The 19,964-nt window shown below is 48.9% G+C and overlaps 1 protein-coding gene across 2 annotated transcripts in view; it reads left to right on the forward strand.

Moving 5' to 3' along the window:
* The first annotated feature begins 2,602 nt into the window (after positions 1-2,602).
* The window catches only part of pnp4a (purine nucleoside phosphorylase 4a), a 70,245-nt gene continuing 52,883 nt past the window's right edge, over positions 2,603-19,964 (forward strand). The window contains exons 1-4 of one of the 2 annotated variants that reach the window (XM_072515243.1): positions 2,603-2,759; positions 9,965-10,128; positions 12,869-12,972; positions 18,218-18,393. In XM_072515243.1, coding sequence (XP_072371344.1) covers positions 2,737-2,759; positions 9,965-10,128; positions 12,869-12,972; positions 18,218-18,393 — 467 coding nt within the window. In that variant the 5' untranslated portion in view covers positions 2,603-2,736. Of the gene's footprint in view, positions 2,760-9,893; positions 10,129-12,868; positions 12,973-18,217; positions 18,394-19,964 lie in introns of both variants that reach the window. The other variant, XM_072515244.1, reaches the window with a different exon arrangement.

Below are 19,964 nucleotides of genomic sequence, written 5' to 3' on the forward strand. Positions count from 1 at the left end.
ACCTGTATCCATTGGAGTTTAAAAGAATGAGAGGTGATCTTACTGACGCTTAAGCGATCCTGAGAGGACTCGACATTATACATGCCGAAAGGATACTCGGATTATGGAACACAGTTCAAAGATATGGGACGGGATTCTCCCTCCCGCCAGCCCCGTTTCCCAGCATGGCGCACACGGGTTTCGCGGTGGCGAGAGGTGCGTTCCAGTCGCCAACGGCAAGACCAGAAAATCACCTGCCGGCCAATGGCAGGCACCGCCCCCCCACCCCCCCACCACCACCACCACGAAACACACTGCAGAGGGGGGTGGGGGGGAGATCCTGCCCAAGGGGTTTGCCATTTAAGATGGGGATGACATTTGTTTTTACTCTGAGGGTCATGCCTCTGTCAAACTCTCTTCCCCGAGAGTGGGAAAGGTAGCATCATTGAATATTCTTAAGGCAGAGGTAGTTTGTGGTTTCTACATTCCAACATTGACCACATCTTAGAAGAGTTTCATTGTCTGTAACTATGAATAACTGGGTTACCAAAATCTTTTTTCTATATATAACTGTATTGGCAATGTTCAATAATTCATTTACTGGCAAAATAACATTGTGCAATATTGGAATAAATGCTCTTACCCCTCAACTGCGCAATGGTCGCACAGTGGTTAGCACTGTTGCTTCACAGCGCCAGGGTCCCAGGTTTGATTCCCGGCTGGGTCACTGTCGGTGCGGAGTCTGCACGTTCTCCCCGTGTCTGCGTGGGTTTCCTCCGGGTGCTCCGGTTTCCTCCCACAGTCCAAAGATGGGCAGGTTAGGTGGATTGGCCATGATAAATTGCCCTTAGTGACCAAAACGATTAGGAGGGGTTATTGGGTCAGGGGGATAGGGTGGAACTGAGGGCTTGGGTGGGTGGGTGCAAACTCGATGGGACGAATGGCCTCCTTCTGCACTGTATGTTCTATGAACAACCTGCGACGCCTGTTCATCTTGGGCCGTCGCCAGCCTCCCTCTGGGTCCCTCCCTGGTCTGATGTGCGGCCAGGTACCCAGGCTATAGGGCGGCGCCTGCACATGGGCCGACCCCTCGAGCCTCCCGCCCCTCACATCCCTTGCCGTCCCTCAGGGTGCCATCCAACCCACCCTTCACATGGGTGTTTGAATGTTGGCTTCTGTTGAAGCATCCAGTGTCCAGGCCTCACGGTCTGATTGGGATGGCAGGCAATAACTCTGGCCTGCGACATGGCATATCTACCCACGGGAATCCACTCGGGAGCTGTGAGGTGCTCACATTACTACAATTGCCAATTCCAATTAGCAATATCCTTCAGCTGTGCGCCCAGAGGCCGCCACGGGCAGTGGGGTTATGGGTGTTCAGTGGGACAGATAAGCAGTAGCCAGAGCTGCCCCCATCATGGATACAGATGGCCCAGGGGGTGGCGCGGCAGACCCACGGGTGCTGGGGCTCCTACCACCCCCCTCCCCCCCAATGGCCACCTCGCCCAGTCCAGGGGCAACCTCCCCACCGATGACGGTCCACCCCCCCCCCAACTGAGGCCGTCTCCCCCAGAGGTCTCTCCCCCCCCCCCCCCCCCCGAGCAATGGGGCCAGCAACCCCAGTGTCCCCGGGCTTGCTACCCGGGATTGAAGACGGCAACTGCACCTCCCTGGATCCTCACAGCAGCCATTCTGCAGGCTTCCCGTATTTAAAATGGAGTGCTAATCGGTGCCCTCGTGGCCGCTCGCCAGGGAGGCGGTCAGCTCACAGGAGGCCGTTAGATAGGGGGACATTCCCATTAATGGGATTTAGATTGGCTTTAATTGGTGATTATTGCTCCCTCGCCATCCCGGTGCGGACTCCTCGGGCGGGTTCCTCCGTCCCGCCGCGCCAAATTTCTGGTTCGGCACACCGGCGGGATTCCTGGTTTCACCGGCTGGTCAATGGGGTTTTCCATTGTGGGGCAGCCCCACGCCGTCGGGAAACCCCCGGGCCGCCGGCAAAACGGAGCAACCCAACGGCGGAGAATCCAGCCCCTCATCTTGCCAACGGGAGCGGACCGGTTAGATCGGCAAATCGATCGGCGCCCGGCACAGCTGCCAATTTTGGCCTCTCCTGCGATCTAACGGCCGTTAGGTCACGCCCTTAGTCTCCGAAATGGAGAATTCCGGCCTTTACTTTTTGACTCTTGGGCTTTCAGTTATTGGCTACATCTACTTGTTGTGGTATTGAGAATGCCGGGAGCGTTTCCCTTCATCCTCTCCTAGAATCCCACCAGGAGCCAAAACCGCATTGGACAAATAACCCAGAAACCTGGAAGAAGCTAAACTTTCTCAAATTATATTCTGTGAGGAAATACAAAAACACTAATCCTTATGCCAAAGTGTTAAAGTCCTTTCCTATCTTAACTCACTCAAAACCATTCACTTTTTGGTCACATGCAGTTAATTCATCACTTGACTGACTATCTTCCCGAAGAAGAACATTTTTATTGCATTTAACAATTAATTACTCCACCCTACAGCCAGCCAATCATATCTTTACATCATCTTACATGAACCAATTGCTTGGATCGTGGTAGGGTGCCAATTTGGAACTCAGTGTTCATTTCCTGATATATAACTTGACGGTCTAGAGCCAGTGAACCAATGAGAGGTCACACAGCAAGCAGTTTTTTTACTGAGTTAGTCGGAAAGAATCGAGTGCAAGTCTCCCGTCTTTGAAGAGAGAAAGAAGCAGACTTGATATTTGACACAATGCTTTCTGAAGATCAGATTTGGTAAGTTATCATTTAATTTTACGCCTTAGTGAATCACCCATGGTAGTGCTCATGTCAAGGCGGGGTAGTACGTTGAACACTGCAGGCATAAGGCAGGTAGTACGTGTGGTACGGGTGACTCGAGTAGTGCAGGAAGTTCACTGAGCATTGTTGGCACAATTCTACTGTACAGGTGGAGGTTGTCCAATTAGTTTTGTTCCTTTACAACCAATTGCCCGGGATACTATAAAGGACAACATCCTGAAGTCAGTTACTTCTCAATTGTTACTTAGTGCAATATTAATCCTCCTCCATTACTAATCACCATGTTAGGATTTATTATTGACAGTTAATTAACAAGTAATCAACTCAGATCAATGGATTGTTGCCAGTAAAGGGCACTTATGAACATGATGGAGTTGAAGGGGGAAAATAAGGCTGAAATGTGGTCAAACATTATTGAATAGGAGAATCAAAGGGCTGATTTGTCTACTCCTATTCCTACACTGGAAATGTTTTCTTTTCTTTTAAATTCAGAATACCCAGTTATTTTTTTCCAATTAAGACTCAATTTAGCGCGGCCAATCCACCTACCTTGCACATCTTTGGGTTGTGGGGATGAGACCCACACAGACACGGAGAGAATGTGCAAACTCCACACGGACAATGGCCCGGGGTCGAACTCAGGTCCTCAGCGCCATAGGCAGCAGTGCTAACCACTGCGCCGCTGTGCCACCCTGGAAGAGTATTCTTAGCATGATGCACATGGTGCTGCATGTTGTCACATATCTTCAGATACCAACCACTGTCAGCTACAAAGTAAAAACTTCAATTTCTTTGCTCCCGACATGGACTGGCAACGAAAACGTACATCAAGACCATCAGTTATGTCCCCCTTTTAAATGACAGAATATTGGGGACTGAGCTTCAACTGGAGTAGATCAGCAGGATTGTTAAACTGTCTCCCACGCTGATATAACACTATACTGGCATATCGCCAAACAATATGATAGTTCTTACAGAAAATACAAGGTTACAAGGCAATGGGATTCAATATCTTTTGTGTGGCATTACTCAGAGTTTTATTGAGGAAAGTTTAATCTCCCGGCCTGGCTGACATACATAATCACACGTGTTTCGCCTTGATAACCGCTCAAACTATGCTTGAGGTTATCAGACGAGATCAACCAGAGTAGAAATGAGGTGCCAGCAAATCAATGCAGTATTTGTAGGGCCACCACTGGATAGAGGGAAAGTACAAATCGGTATTTGTAATGAAGGTTCATAGTCCCAAGGCTTACAACGGAACCATTAAAGGGCGGGATTTTCCAGACCCCACAGTGGGTTTTGTGGGGGTGGCTCACCGCTGACCCCTGGTGGGATCTTCTAGTGCCATCAATGTATGCCTGCCCTTTTGCATGGCTCGCCCGTCCCACCGTCGGGGGAAGGGGGGGGAGGAGGCAGCTGCCTTCGGCGGGTCCAGATCATGCCACCCATATATCTTTGCAAATGTATCTTCTGATGAGTTTGTAGAGCTGTTTAATGTCCGCACTGAGCAATGGAATCGATGCTATTCCAATGTTCAGCATCGAGCATCCCAGTTTCAGCAGTTTGGAGCAGACTGTTTCTACTCTGGCAGAAGGGGAACGTTTCTGCGGCTACTTAATTGGGGTAGAAATTGCTCGGCTGCTCACGGTCAGTGTGTGTCGGCAAACATTGCACTCCACCGCAAAGCTACCAAATGGGAGATCACCAACTCACAGTATGCACGCTGGTAAATCCAGGAGCAGTACAATGGGACCTTGAAACACTGAAAAAACACACTTATGATTTAGAAAAGAAAAGGCAGCTGAAAATCTTCCTCCTCATTCACTTCAATATCAGGGTGAATTACATTTCACCCAGGTTCAGACTATTGTTATCAGAGCTGGACTCTGGGAGCCTTTAATAGAAGAGAGCTGGAAACTGTGCTGTTGCAACCATGAACATTTAGTGAACATTTCCACTATTTACAGAGACGGACTTTGGCAACACTCCATTGGTGCCTTTCTTCTCCTCAGGTTCAATGAGTAGGTAAAAGTAAAGTCACCAAAGTCCCAGATAGTCTACTTTCCCCTTTGGGGTGGGAGAGCTGACCGATGGTGATTTAACCTGAGGGGGCAGCACACCTCAGGCGAGGGGCAAGGTTGAGAAGGAGGGGCCTCCGTGAATAATCTCAGCCGGTACGGGAATTGAGCCCGCCCTGTTGAACTCCACTCTGCATCATGAACCAGCTGTGCAGCCAACTGAGCTAAACCGGCCCCCTCGGGATCAATCACATGTGACCTGGCATCATTAGCTATTAACCCTTTAAACTACACCAACCTTACAGGTTTGCTCTGAAGTCTCCAGCAATTGGAAATTAATCTCCACGACACTGCTGCAAGGAACAAACAGGAGAAGAAACATAGGGGGCGTGATTCTCCAAAATGGAGGCAGTGTGTCCGCGCCGTCGCATTTCACGATGGCGCGAAACGGGCGCAGGCACTACTGATTGCGGCCCCCGTAGGGGGCCAGCACGGCGCTGGAGCGGATCATGCCATTTCAGCCTCCCTTCCCAGTGCCAACCGGACGCCGTGCCAACCCGCGAATGCGCGGGGGACGTCCTCAACGTGCCGGCCCCGATGCAACATGACACGGGGGTTCGGGGCCAGCCGCGTAACAAAATAGGGCCAGGGCTGGAGAGGCCGTCCCGCCGATCGGTGGGCCCCGATCGCGGGTCAGACCCCATCGGAAGCCCCACCCCGGTGAAGGAGCCCCCCCCCCCCCACACAGATGCCCCCCCTGACCCTGCGCGCAGATTTCCCGCCGGCTGCGAGCAGGAGTGGACGGCGCCGGGCGGGAATCTGCCCTTTCCGCTCGGCCCATCAAAAGGCGGGAGAATCGGCCTCCCGGCCGCGGACAGCGGCCCGCGACCGGCGCCGCGGCAAATGCGCCGACGCAAATGGCGGCGATTCTCCGCTCCTCGGAGAATCGTGTGCCGGCGTGGCGCGGTTGCGGCGATTCTCCGGCCCGGCACAGGGCTCGGAGAACCCCGCCCAGGAACCTTTTTTTTTTTAATTGTGATTTTTCATTGAATTTTTATTCATCTTAAATTAATTTGTTTTATATTTAAAAAAATATTGGAGCTGGGGGGATTAAAGGCTGTTTGACTGACTAACCGGAGTCATGCTATGGCCAAGGCAGAGAAGCTTTTAAAAAATTTGTTCTTGGGGTGTGGGCGTTGCTGACTGACCCAGCATTTGTTGCCCATCCTAATTGCCCTTGAGCGGCTTGCCAGGCCATTTCAGGGGGGGGGGGGGTTGCAGTTCACAGTCAACCACATTGCTGTGTGGGTCTGGCCAGACCGGGTAAGGACGGCAGATTTCCTTCCCTAAAGAACATTATTGAACCAGATGGGTTCTTACAACAATGGTTTCATTGGCCATCATTCGACTTTTAATTCCAGGTTTTTATTGAATTCAAATTTCGCCATCTGCCACGGTGGGATTCGAAGGTTATGAACCATGTGCTGGGAAATGGGATCAGAAAATGGGATTAGGGAGGGCGGTCGCAGAGTGGTATTGTCGCTGGAATAATAATCCAGAGACCCAGGGTAATGATCTGAGGACCCGGGTTTCCCGCCCCATATGCAGCGGGGCCGTTAAAATTTTCACCCCATGACAGTGTATTTTGTTACTTCAGAAATGTTGGTGAGGCATGAATTATTGAATTAATGACTGACCTGCTGCTTTTCCACTTCTTAAACAGATTCATTAGAACTTGCCAATAAAATATTAACTCTTTCCTTCCTTTGGGGATTTGGAGATTTTATCCTTGCTGCTGTGGAGTTTTTCTTACGTCAATGGTCCCTCATTTCTTTTCAGACCAAACAGATCTAAATCCTTCCCTTTGACAGGAGACCTTCCTGCTTCTGCAACCTTTTTTTTTTTGCACATTGGTCTGTATCCTGGGCTGGAGGTGTCCGCTCCTGAAAGCTCCTCACCCCCAGCTCAGCGGAACCAATGTCCTTATGTTGGTCCAGCTGAAGCCAGTTTAAAGTTAGTTTAGCATTGCCAACTCTCCAGGATTGTGCCCGGAGTCTCCAGGAATTGAAGATTCATCTCCAAAATACTGCACCGATCGAACCCAAGAGAAAACCGTGGGGAGATTCGCAAGAAATTCTGCGAATTTTCTTTCCTTTCCTTTGAGTACTTCCATTTACTAGTTATGAAAATATGAGGGATGGGTTTAAATAAAAACAGCTGCACTCCCTCCAACTCGTGGCCTTGTCCCTTCCCTCTGGTCACACATTGCTCTCACTCATGTGCCTCTTTGACACGGAAAAGCAAAGGTGCCGTCCCCATTTTGCAGCTTCTTTGCCATGATGTGCACTATTACCCTAATTTGGCACACTTTGTGCCCTCCCTTCTGGATGCCAGAGTCAGGATGGCCACAAGTATCTGTCCTTCTAAGGCCACAGGTCCCACCTTCCAACTCCCTTGGGTGACAGCTGCACAACTGTGTTTGAATGTGTTGAAGTTCTGGGCACTTGTTGAAAATTTTTAAAGCTCTCCATAGGGTATCAGACCTCTCCAGATGGTACACCTGATCTCTCCAAAAGGGTACATGACCTCTCCATCCGGTACACCTGACCTCGCCAAAAGGGTACATGACCACTCCAACAGGTATATGACCGCTCGAAAGAGTGCATGACCTCTCCAAAAGGGGATATGACTTCTCCAACAGGTACCTGACTCTCGAAAGGGTGCATGACCTCACCAAAAGGATACATGATGTTTCCAATAGATATCTGCTGACCTCTCCAATAGGTACCTGATCTCAGTGTACATGACCTTTCCAAAAGGGTACCTGACCTCCCAGAGGATGCATGACGTCTCCAAAAGGGTACAGGACCTCTCAAATAGGTACATGTACTCTCCAAAGGGTACCTGAGTCCTCCAAAGGGTAGCTGACCTTTCCAAAAGGTTGTCTTATCTCTCCAAAGAGTACCTGACCTTTCCAAAAGGATGCCTGACCTCCGCTCTGTATACACCTTTTGTTGAAAATCACAAGTCGCATGAGGTGTGTTCTGGAAATGTCTCTGACAAATATCATTTTCGATTGACATCAGCTGCATTTTTGAATGTGTTGCTGCCTCTATGAACCGGGCATTTGCACAATAGGTCCTGCGCCCGTTCACCAACCAGAGAAAATAGTGTGTGCTGGAGGTAGAATCGGGGCTTCTGGATTCAGGGATGTGGTGCCTAAGGCATGGGTTGCTCCCATTTTAGAGAAAATGCATGCCTGAGAAGTTGCTTTCTCCTGGTTGGGAAATCTAGAACAAGGGGGCTCAGTTTCAGGATTGTAATGATGCACTTTCACAGACCTCATTAGAAACACAAAAGATATTTATTAATAAGAAAAACTGTGCAACAGTATAGCAACCACACGGCTGCCCTTAATCCCCTACATGGCTCCTGCCTAAGCGAGGGCTCCACCACTTAGGCTGATTACCCACTCTGCGCCCGAATTGGTCCCCAAGCCTTACTCTGCTGTGTTGCCCTTAGCAGGACAATCGCCACAAATCACCACATCCCTCCCCCTTTAACTCCTTTACTCAATCGTCAATAACTAAGTTACTCGGTCCTAAATTCTAACTAAACCTTATACGCATGAGCTGGACAATTATAAATCGAGTCTCTGAGGGTTTTTTCTGTTTCTTGTAGAGCGTCACAGGAATAACATTAACAGGAAGGGCAAAAACTCTGGCACAGGCAATTCATCACTATTTGTTTTCACGGAGACATCAGTTATGTCTATAGCATGTCGATCAGGTACTCTAGTGCTTATGGGTTTGGAAACATTTCTTGATGGCAACATTGACTGCTGAGCATCTCTCTACTGCTCGAGTGGTCCACATGTTTATGAACGATCCTTCCCTCCATGTCCACTTGATACAACAGGACTCATGTCTCAGAGACAGTAATTCCGGGGATCCAACTTGATCCACTACTGAGGTTTGATATTATGTACTTAATATGATTTTTGCGGCAACACTTTAAAAAAAAAAACTTAAGTTCCTTTTTTTAAAAACTTAAAGCCACAGCTCTTGCTTCTCAGGGTTATTTTCTCTTGATTTATATTCTCTATATGTTTCTAAACTTTTGACTGTACTGGCCAATTCTGGTTTGTTCTGTATCTGTAAATAACAAGGCTCCACTTGATGTCCTACTCCACACATTATGGCCGACTATATATTTTTTTATTATTCATTTACGGGATGTGGGTGTTGCTGGTTAGGCCAGCATTTAGTTCAGGGGCTGGTTTAGCACAGTGGGCTAAACAGCTGGCTTGTAATGCAGAACAAGGCCAGCAGCGCGGGTTCAATTCCCGTACCAGCCTCCTCGATTAGACGCCGGAATGTGGCGACTAGGGGCTTTTCACAGTAACTTCATTGAAGCCTACTTGTGACAATAAGCGATTATTATTATTATTGCCCATCGCTAGCTGCCCTTCACGAAGTGGTGGTGAGTTGCTTTCTTGAACCACTGAAGTCCCCGGGGTGTAGGTACACCCACCGTGCTGTTAGGGAGGGAGTTCCAGGATGTTACCCCAGTGACGGTGAAGGAATGGCTTTATATTTCCAAGTCAGGGTTGTGAGTGACTTGGAGCGAAACCTCCAGGTGGTGGGATTCCTATGTATCTGCTGCTCTTGTCCTTCTAGATGATAGTTGTCATGGGTTTGGAAGGTGTTGTCTAAGGAACCTTGGTGAGCTACTGCAGTGCATCATGTAGATGGTACACACGGCTGCCACTGTTCGTCGGTGGTGGATGTTTGAATGTTTGTGGAAGGGGGAGCAATCAAACGGGCTGCTTTGTCCTGGATGGTGTTGAGCTTCTTGAATGTTGTTGGAGCTGCACTCATCAAGGTAAGTGGGGAGTATTCCATTGCACTCCTGACTTGTGCCTTGTAGATGGTGGACAGGCTTTTTGGAGTCAGGTGAGTTAGTCGCCGCAGGATTCCTAGTCTTTGACTAATCAGTACACCAAACAAAAATCTGCAATACAAAACACTCAGATAGACTGCCTGACATCAAATGATAAACAATCTCATTGTCTGACACATTTCTTCAGATCCCAGTTTGAAGAGATTGGCGTCACCCTGTTTGCTGTTGGTGGTTATTTAACCATGAATATTATTTCAGTTACCAAACCTACCAGGAGACGGCAGATTGGCTGCTATCGAGGACCAAACTTCGACCAAAGGTGGCAATAATCTGTGGCTCTGGACTTGGGATGCTTGCTGAGGCACTTGCAAACCAGGAAATCTTTAAATACACCGACGTTCCCAACTTTCCGCAAAGCACAGGTATGGAACTGAGCTCACTGAGGACTATCGAGAAATACTCTAAACTTTGACATGATTTGATACAGTAAATAAGGAGAAATCGTTTTAGTCACAGAAAGGCCGGAATCAAAAGGACACTGATTTAAGATCATTGGCAAATGAACCAGAGGTGAGCGAGGGTAAAAAAGACACTTTACCCCAGCAAAGTGTAATTATCTGAAATACACTGGCTGAAATAGCAGTGGAAATAGACTCCCCTGTAACGTTCAGAAAGCAATTGGATATACACCTGAGAAGGGAGAGATTGCAGGGTTACAGGGGACTGGGACTAATTGGGTGGCCGACACAGGTATAATGCGCAGAATAACCTCCTTTCTGGACATCCTGGACAATTCTGGACATCCTGGACAATCCTGGACAATTCTATCATTTATTCTGAGTAGTTTCTAATTATTTAAAAATATGAGTTAGAATTACAGACAATTCTTTTTTTAAAAAATATATTTATTCAAATTTTCAACAAAACCCCCCCCAACAAGAAAAAAGAAACAAAAACACAACGAGCAGAAATTATACATTGGATTTCCCCAATATACAATAACCCCCCATATAACAGTAGAAAGTACATATAGGGAAACCCCCCATCTTAACCCAAACACCACCCTAAAAGAAATCCCCCCTCCCCCCCCCCCCCCCCCCCCCCGCCCCTGGGCTGCTGCTGACCTCATCCTAACGCTCCGCGAGATAGTCTAGGAACGGTTGCCACCGCCTGAAAAACCCTTGCACAGACCCTCGCAAGGCAAACTTTATCCTCTCCAGTTTGATGAACCCTGCCATGTCATTGATCCAAGCTGCCACACTAGGGGGCTTCGTATCTTTCCACAGTAACAAAATCCTCCGCCAGGCTACCAGGGACGCAAAGGCCAGAATTCCGGCCTCTTTCGCCTCCTGCACTCCCGGCTCGTCCGATACCCCAAATAATGCTAATCCCCAGCTCGGCTTGACCCGGGCGTTAACCACCTTGGCCATAGTCCTCGCAAAACCCCTCCAAAACCCATCCAGCACCGGGCACGACCAGAACATATGGACGTGATTTGCTGGGCTCCCCGAGCACCTCCCACATCTGCCCTCCACCCCAAAGAACCTACTCAACCTCGCCCCGGTCATATGCGCTCTGAGTAACTTGAAACTGTATTAGGCTGAGCCTGGCGCAAGAGGAGGAAGAATTAACCCTACTCAAGGCATCAGCCCACAGACCCTCATCTATCTCCTCCCCAAGCTCCTCCTCCCACTTGCCCTTTAACTCCTCCACCGAGGCCTCCTCCTCTTCCTGCAGCTCCTGGTAAATCGCCAAAACCTTGCCTTCTCCAACCCATACACCTGAAGTCACCCTGTCCTGAATCCTACGTGCCGGAAGCAGCGGGAATTCCCTCACCTGCCACCTCGCAAACGCCCTCACTTGTACCTGAAATCGTTTCCCGGGGTAGCCCAAACTTCTCCTCCAGCGCCTCTAGGCTCGCAAACGTCCCATCAATGAACAGGTCCCCCATTCTTCTCATCCCTGCCCGTGCCAGCTCCAAAACCCCCCCATCCATCCTTCCCGGGACGAACCGATGATTCTCCCGAATCGGGGACCAAACCGAGGCTCCCACCTCGCCCCTGTGTTGCCTCCACTGCCCCCAGATCTTCAGCATCGCCGCCACCACCGGACTCGTGGTGTACCTTGTCGGCGAGAGCGGCAGCGGTACCATCACCAGCGCCCTCAGGCTCGTGCCCACACAGTACGCCATCTCTAGCCTCTTCCACGCCGCCCCCTCTCCCTCTATTACCCACTTACGGATCATCGCCACATTGGCTGCCCAATAATAGCCACATACATTCAGCAGCGCCAGCACCCCCCTGTCCCTGCTACGCTTCAGATACACTCTCTTCACCCTCGGGGTCTTATTCGCCCACACAAATCCCATGATGCTCCTGCTTACCCATTTGAAAAAGGCCTTGGGGATCAAAATGGGAAGGCACTGGAACAGAAAGAGAAACCTCGGAAGGACCGTCATTTCGATCGACTGCACCCTACCTGCTAGTGAGAGTGGCAGCATATCCCAGATAATTCATTTTAAAAACACACAAGGAAGCCAGTCAGTCTGCGAGGCCCATGCCAGTCCCGTGCAAATAAAAATATAGCACGCTTTTTCAGGCTTCGCAGAAGGATGAGAGGAACAAGTGCAAAAGGACTTAAAGGTAAATTTTAGGACGAAAGTGGAGAAGTTCTTTCTCACAGGAGGAGCAACCATCATTGACCTCTAAGTAGGGCAATGGAGGTAAAACCGGGGAATCATTGAAGAACTATCGAATTCCACAATGGCAGGCTGTTATTTTGTTGTGGATGAATTAGGTAGCGCAGAATGAATAATCGTCTTCATCCGTACCTTCATTAGGATCAGCAGTTGGGTTACAAACCTACATTAGCTCCCGGTCCCCAGCAACTTCTTCATTTTAAAATTCTCCATGGATTCAACTCTTCCCTATTCTGTAACTTCCTCCAGTTTCACAACCAGCTCCACCAATTCTGGCTTCTTGGCTACCCCCGATTTTCATCCCTCCGACATTGGCAGCCATGCCCTCGGTTGGTCACACTCCTGTGAAACATCTTGTCAAATTTCACAATGTTAAAGGTACAATATAAATTGTTGAGGTTGGTTCAGACAAGTTGCTAACTTCTTGGTGCGTACCACTCATTGTTATCTCTTTCTCTATCCAGTGCAGGGACATGCTGGCCAGCTGGTATTTGGGGAGCTGGAGGGGAAGGCATGCGTCTGCATGCAAGGGCGTTTCCATAAGTTCGAAGGATACCCACTCATAAAGGTAATGGTGACATTTTTTGATTCCCAAGGTCAAATGCGAGGTGCTGCATTTTGGTAGATCCAATTCAGGTGGGAGCTACAAAATAAATGACAGAACCATCAGGAGCGTAGAGACACAGAGAGATCTGGGAAAGCAGGTCCACAGATCCTTAAAAGTGGCAGCACAGGTGGGAATGGTGGTAAAGAAAGCATATGGCATGCTTGCCTTCATAAAACAGGGTATCGAGTATAAAGTTTGCAAATTATGTTACAGTTATATAGAACGTTGGTTAGGCCACATTTGGAATACTGTGTCCAATTCTGGTCACCGCACTACCAGAAGGACGTGGAGGTTTTGGAGAGAGTACAGAAAAGATTTACCAGAATGTTGCCTGACATGGAGGGTATTAGCTATGAGGAGAGATTGAATAAACCGGGATTGTTCACCCTAGTGAGACGGAGGCTGCGGGGCGACTTGATAGAAGTTTCTAAAATTATTAGTGGTATAGATAGAGTCTTTTTCCCAGGGTGGAAATGGCAATTACAAGGGGGCACAAGTTCAAGGTGAGGGGGATAGGTTCAGTGGAGATGTATGGGGGAGGTTTTGTACACAGACGATGGTGATGGCCTGGAATGCATTGCCAAGTGAGGTGATTGAGGCAGATACGTTCGCGAGCTTTAAGACTTATCTAGATAGGGGTATAGAAGGATACAGGCAGTTGGTCTAGATGGGACACATGATCGGCGCAGGCTTGGAGGGCCGAAGGGTCTGTTACTGTGCTGTACTGTTCTTTGATAATGTATAAAATGTTTTGCTAGTAGCGGGCATCTTGTCAGATACTGGCAAAGAGCAGCCAGTGGCATCTGCAATGCGGGCATTCCAGGAAGAAAAGTACAATTTCCCAGAAGTGAGCCTCCTTGCAATCTCACCTCTTTCAAAACATCGACTAAAGCAATTTCTGTTGTGTATATTTTACACCCTCAATACACCTCAAAGGGCTATACAACCAAGGAAGTACTTTTGAAATATAGTCGTTGTTGTTGTAACGTGAGAAATTCAGCAACCATATGTACACAGTGAGCCCCCCAAAACAGCAATGTGATAATGGCCAGAAAATCTGTGTTTAGTAATGTTGGTTGAGGAATGTGGTAGTCACCGCTGATGTATATATTGTATATGGAGGATGTCGGTGTAGGTGCTTTACAGTAAGGCCCTGTACTACAGGTATGGAGGTAATTCCCTGCCTGCTGGCTCCGCCCAGTAGGCGGAGTATAAATATGTGTGCTCCTCGTACAGCAGCCATTTCGCCAGCTGCTGTAGGAGGCCACACATCTTAGTGTAATAAAGCCTCGATTGCATCCAACTCTCATCTTTGTGTAATTGATCGTGCATCAAGGAATAAACTTAAATACAGCCTTTATATCACATCTTTTCAGGCAAAATATCTGGACCCAGGGGCCCAGGCCAACATTCTGAGGACAGGGGTTCAAATCCCACCAGAGCAGCTGGTGGAATTTAAATTCAATTAATAATCTGCAATTGAGAATCTAGTCTCAGTCATCATAGAATCCCTACAGTGCAGGAGGAAGGCATTCGGCCCATTGCGTCTGCACCAACCCTCCGGAAGAACACTCTACCCAGGCCCCACTCCCACCTAACCTGCACATCTTTGGACTGTGGGAGGAAACCAGAGCACCCGGAGGAAACCCACGCAGACAGGCGGAGAACGTGCAAACTCCACACAGACACAAGCAGAATTGAACCCGGGTCCCTGGCGCTGTAAAGCAGCAGTGCTAACCACTGTGCCACCGTGCCGCCCATATGCTCATTGAATTTTGCTTCTTCCCTTGTAGGAGGCCGAACTAGCACTTCACCCAACCTAGGGGCTCATTAAAATCAGCGGCTGTTACCCAAACGAAGATAATTCTGATGCAGAGTTTAATTGATAAATGACCAACCTCTTGTACTTGTAATGTGGTTTTAAGAATGTTCCAAGATTATTACTGAGGTAGCGTGGCCTCTTTAAGGAGCGACCATTCCCGGGCCACAGAACCAGCCGGGGCCTATCGCCAGGGGGCACGCAAACTCTAGCCAAGGGAAGGCAGCGCGGAGCCCAGGGAACAGGGGCCCAGTGGGTGTGGACCCGGGAGTCAAGGAGTAAAGACCTGTTTATATACTGCTGTGCTTGGACATAGTAAGAAATCTCACAACACCAGGTTAAAGTCCAACACGTTTATTTGAAATCACAAGCTTTCGGAGCGCTGGCTTCGAATAATGGCACCACCTTTATGGGGGAGGATTTCCAGTGTTTTCTCCAGACCAACAATATCCAGCACATCCGCACAGGCCCTTATCACCCGGCCTTGATTGGGCTGTTGGAAAGAGCAGTGCAAACTTTCAGATCTCGAGCTAGCCAGTGCATAGCTGCCTGAAATAAAAGCTGCAAACTCTGCAGTTTGCATTCTCTAGGTAAACACGCAGATAGACTTGTGGGGCATCTCGCTATGTGCTGTTATGGGAGAGGCGTTTTCAGAACCCCAAATTGTATCACGGAATTCAACCAACCTCCCCTTTAATGTATTGTTGCTTTTGAAGCACACAGCTTGTTCTCCAGGTGTGGTATTACAATTATGGACACGTGGGTTTTTAAACACAAAACAATGTTTATTCCATGAACTCAACTTAACCTTTTAAATAAACATTGGATCACTTAACACCCCTTACTTCAAAGATAACCCCAAAAATAATACAACACTAAATAATCCTTCCGTTATTCCTTTCAACATCCAAGAGACTTAACACCTTTAAACAGAAACACATCAGGTTAAAGACATTACTATTATGAGTTTAAATCACCCAAATGATCCAGAGATAGTCTTTCATGGCGGAGATCACAGCAGATCCAGCTCACCACAGACACACCCAAGCTCTTTTCCTCAAAACTGAAACTAAAACTGCAAAATGGCTGAGCTAAAAACCCAGCTCCACCCACACTCTGACATCACTGCATTTCTTAAAGGTACATTGCGTAAACATCAATTTCTTAAAGGCACTCTCACATGACAGTGCCCCATTAGTTATTTGCTAGGGATTGAAAGGTCCTGCTCAGGGAGCTTCCGGATGTGCAATCTGCTAATGGGGTAGGGGGGGCAACACCTGGGACCTCCTCGTATATTAAAGATGGAAAAATAGAGATGATAAACCCATTTTAAATGTAACCTCATCAGTAAGGGGCAGCACGGTGGTGGAGTGGTTAGCACTGCTGCCTCACAGCGCTGAGGTCCCGGGTTTAATCCCGGCTCTGGGTCACTGTCCTGTGGAGTTTTCACATTCTCCCCGTGTTTGCGTGGGTTTCACCCACACAACCAAAAGATGTGCAGGGTAGGTGGATTGAACACGCTAAATTGCCTTAATTGGAAAAAATGAATTGGGTACTCTAAATTTCATTTAAAATATTTTTGAAAACAGTATCAGTACGATACTGAGGACTTGGGGTGTTAAATTATGAGAACTAGTGACATAAACAGGGGGCTTGTATTCCCTTCAGTAAGGAGGTTTGATGGTTGAGTTGAGCGTTAAAAGGATTTTCTGGGGCAGGTATGGAGAAACTATCTCATGGGGGAATCGAGAACAGGGACGTGTCATTTCGAGATTATAACCAGGTTCTTCAGGGTGGAAATCAGGAAGCATGATTTTACATAGAGTGCTATAGAAATCTGGAATTCTCTGTCCCGAAAGCTGGTGGATACTTGTGGACGATTGGAGCTTTAGAGGATGCGCTTGGTAGATTTCTGTTGGGGGAAGGTATCAAAGAAAGAATGTAGCAATGGCAGGTAAATGGAGTAAAAGCATTGGTTTGGGGGACTCGAGGGACAGGCTGGCCTGCTCTCTGTTCCTGTGATAACTGAAATGAAATGAAATTCGCTTGTTGCCACAAGTAGGCTTCAAGTGAAGTTACTGTGAAAAGCCCCTCGTCGCCACATTCCGGCGCCTGTTCCTAGCAGGACAGGGTTTCACATGTTCAAACTATCGAGAGGCAAATTCAAAGCTGACAACAGGAGGCTCTTCACCCAAGAGATGATGCGTGCTTCTGCACAGGGTGGTGAAGCAAATAAACCACTGGAATTGTTGAGGAAACCGTTGGAAGGGATAGAATGGAATTTACAAACAACCAACGCGACAGGAAATCTGAGGGACAATGGATGTAATTCGCCGCCCTTGCATCGTGTGTAATCATAATGCAAGCTAGGGCGAGCCAAAAGGTTTTCTTGGAGATTGAAAATAGTGCGAGACTAGTTGAAATGGTTAAAGAAGTGTTGATTGAGGGTGTCACGGTGGCGCAGTGGTTCGCACTGCTACCTCGCAGCACCGAGGACCCGGGTTCGATTCCCGGCTCGGGTCACTGTCTGTGCACGTTCCCCCCCGTGTCTGCGTGGGTTTCCTCCGGGTCCTCCGGTTTCCTCCCACGAGTCCCGAAAGACGTGCTTGTTCGGTGAATTGGACATTCTGAATTCTCCCTCTGTGTACCTGAAAAGGCGTCGGGATGTGGCGACTAGGGGCTTTTCACGGTAACTTCATTGCTGTGTTGATGTAAGCCTACTTGTGACAATAAAGATTATTATTATTAAGATGTGCGGCCACACTAAATTGCCTGTGAATTCGGTACTCTAAATTTATGTTAAAACAAATAAGTGTTGATTGGTTGGTGTCAATTGTAAGCTTTACAAGTTTGTAAAATGTTGGTTTTGGGCTTGATGAGAGATGCAATCCCATTTGGTGATTTTTCTAACGATCACTTCCAAATACCAGCAACTTTATTCTTTAAAGAGTTCCCAGCACGCCTGTTATTTTTTCAGAAGTACTTGATGGTGACTGAAATTGTTTCACGTCATCAGGCTTAGAATCATAGAATGATAGAATCCCAACAGTGCAGAAGAAGTCCATTCAGCCCGGCGAGTCTACACCGACCCTCTGAAACAGCCACTCGCCTGCACTATCCTAGGACACTAAGGGGCAATTTAGCATGGCCAAACCATTTAACCCACACATCTTTGGACTGTGGGAGGAAACCAGAGCACCCGGAGGAAACCCAGGGAGACACTGGGAGAACGTGCAAACTCCACACAGTCACCCGAGATCGGAATCGAACCTGGGTCCCTGGTGCTGTGAGGCAGCAGTGCTAACCACCGTGCCAGCCAGGATATGAAGGCCAGCAGTAGGTCTCTCCAGGCATCATTAAATTGTGTCTTCTCTCCATGTTTCCAAGGTGACGTTTCCTGTCCGAGTATTCCGATTGCTGGGTGTTGAAGTCCTGATCGTGACCAATGCCGCAGGATCGGTTGCCGATGGCTACAACACAGGAGACATCATGATCATTAAGGATCATATTAATCTGCCAGGTCTCGCTGGGCAGCATCCCCTCTGCGGGCCCAATGACGAACGGTACGTAGCCATGCAGGTTTCATACAGTCGAAGCTTTGATATTATGCCAGGGTACAACGTGGGCATGACCATCGCTGGTGACTGTACCTAGCTGTGTGTCCCTAGAGGGTTCCGTTCACCTGTCCGCCGCTTTTCAAAATCTGTCATGATTCACGACGCGTGACGTCATGGCCCGGGGGGGTGGGGCCATCCGAGCATGGGAGGGGATGTTATAGCGGGGAGGTCCGCAAATCCTATTTAAATATATTACAATGGGGTTCCCGCCATTATATGGCAGGATCCCCGTCACATCACTGGAAGGAGGCAGGGACAATTGAGCAGGAAAATCCCGCCAGTGTAAATACTGTTCTGGGGCTCCCGCTCAATTCTCCGCCCCCTCTGTCATTCCCCAAAACGACCATGGGAAATCTCCCCCCCCCCACCCCACCATTTTAAATATCTCTGTTACAGAACAACCATTGTGCCTGGCTGAGACATAGGCTGCAGGGCGGCCAAATGGAATTCATTAAAATGAATAGGAGAGGTATGGAGAGATGGTTCCACTTGTGGGGAGGACTGAAACTAGGGGGCAATTCAGCGACCCCAGAGCAAAACCGGACACAATGGTGGAACCATGCGAGAGCCTCAAATCGGTCTCCGTACCAGACGCTGAGCCGGTCGCGAGTCACCCGACTCGTTCCGCCTGACGCGATCTGGATCTCGCCAGCGAGGGAGAGGACCAGATCTGCATATTTAAATGAGCCACCAGGCTTACATTTGCCTGGTGCGGAACACTGAACCGCACCCCGCTTTACGACCACAAGGAGATGGTAAAGCTATTGCAATTCAGCTCCAGTGGGAGAACATAGGGCGGGATTCTCCGTTGCCCGATGGCAAAATCGTGTTTGGCGATCGGGCGGAAAATGGGCTCCCATGGCAAAATCGGTGCCGGTTTGACGCCGGTCAGCCATGCTCTGGCCCCTCCGAAATAGCGCCATCGCGACATGCGCTGTTGCAATGGCATTGGCGCGTCATGAGCCAGCCATCCTGTGGTGCTCCACCTCCGATGGGCTGACTTCCCGACGGCGCGGGATATGTATGGTGTCAGCCATGTGGGAACCGGGCTTGGCGTGGGGGTGGGGTTGCTTCTGTGAAGGCTGGGGGGGGGGGGGCAGGTGGGGGTGGCCAGGGGGTAGGCTTTGGGGTCGCAGATGGCGGGTCGGTTCCGCGCACGGCCGACACCATATTGTATGGCGTGACCACTGCAGGTTGTCAGCCGTGCGCATGCGCGATCCGGGAACCGCCCGTTGTCAGTGCAGGAGTTTCACCCAACTCCACTACCAGTCCCGGAATCGGTGAGTGGTCAGCACCGATGTTTTGGGTTGTAAAAGACCACACATGCTCCGCTGGTGCCGGTACTGAGCCGCTGAAACAGAGAATCCAGCCCTATGTTTCGAAAAATCTATCATGGGTTCCTGGCATTTTTGGATTGACCAGCATTGATATCCCTTCCCTAACTGCCCTTGAAGATGGTGGTGAGCTGCATTCTTGAACTGCAACAGTCCATGTGGTATGTACACAGTGCTGTTAGG

Source organism: Scyliorhinus torazame, chromosome 8 (genome assembly GCF_047496885.1).
Source record: "Scyliorhinus torazame isolate Kashiwa2021f chromosome 8, sScyTor2.1, whole genome shotgun sequence".
NCBI lineage: Eukaryota > Metazoa > Chordata > Chondrichthyes > Carcharhiniformes > Scyliorhinidae > Scyliorhinus > Scyliorhinus torazame.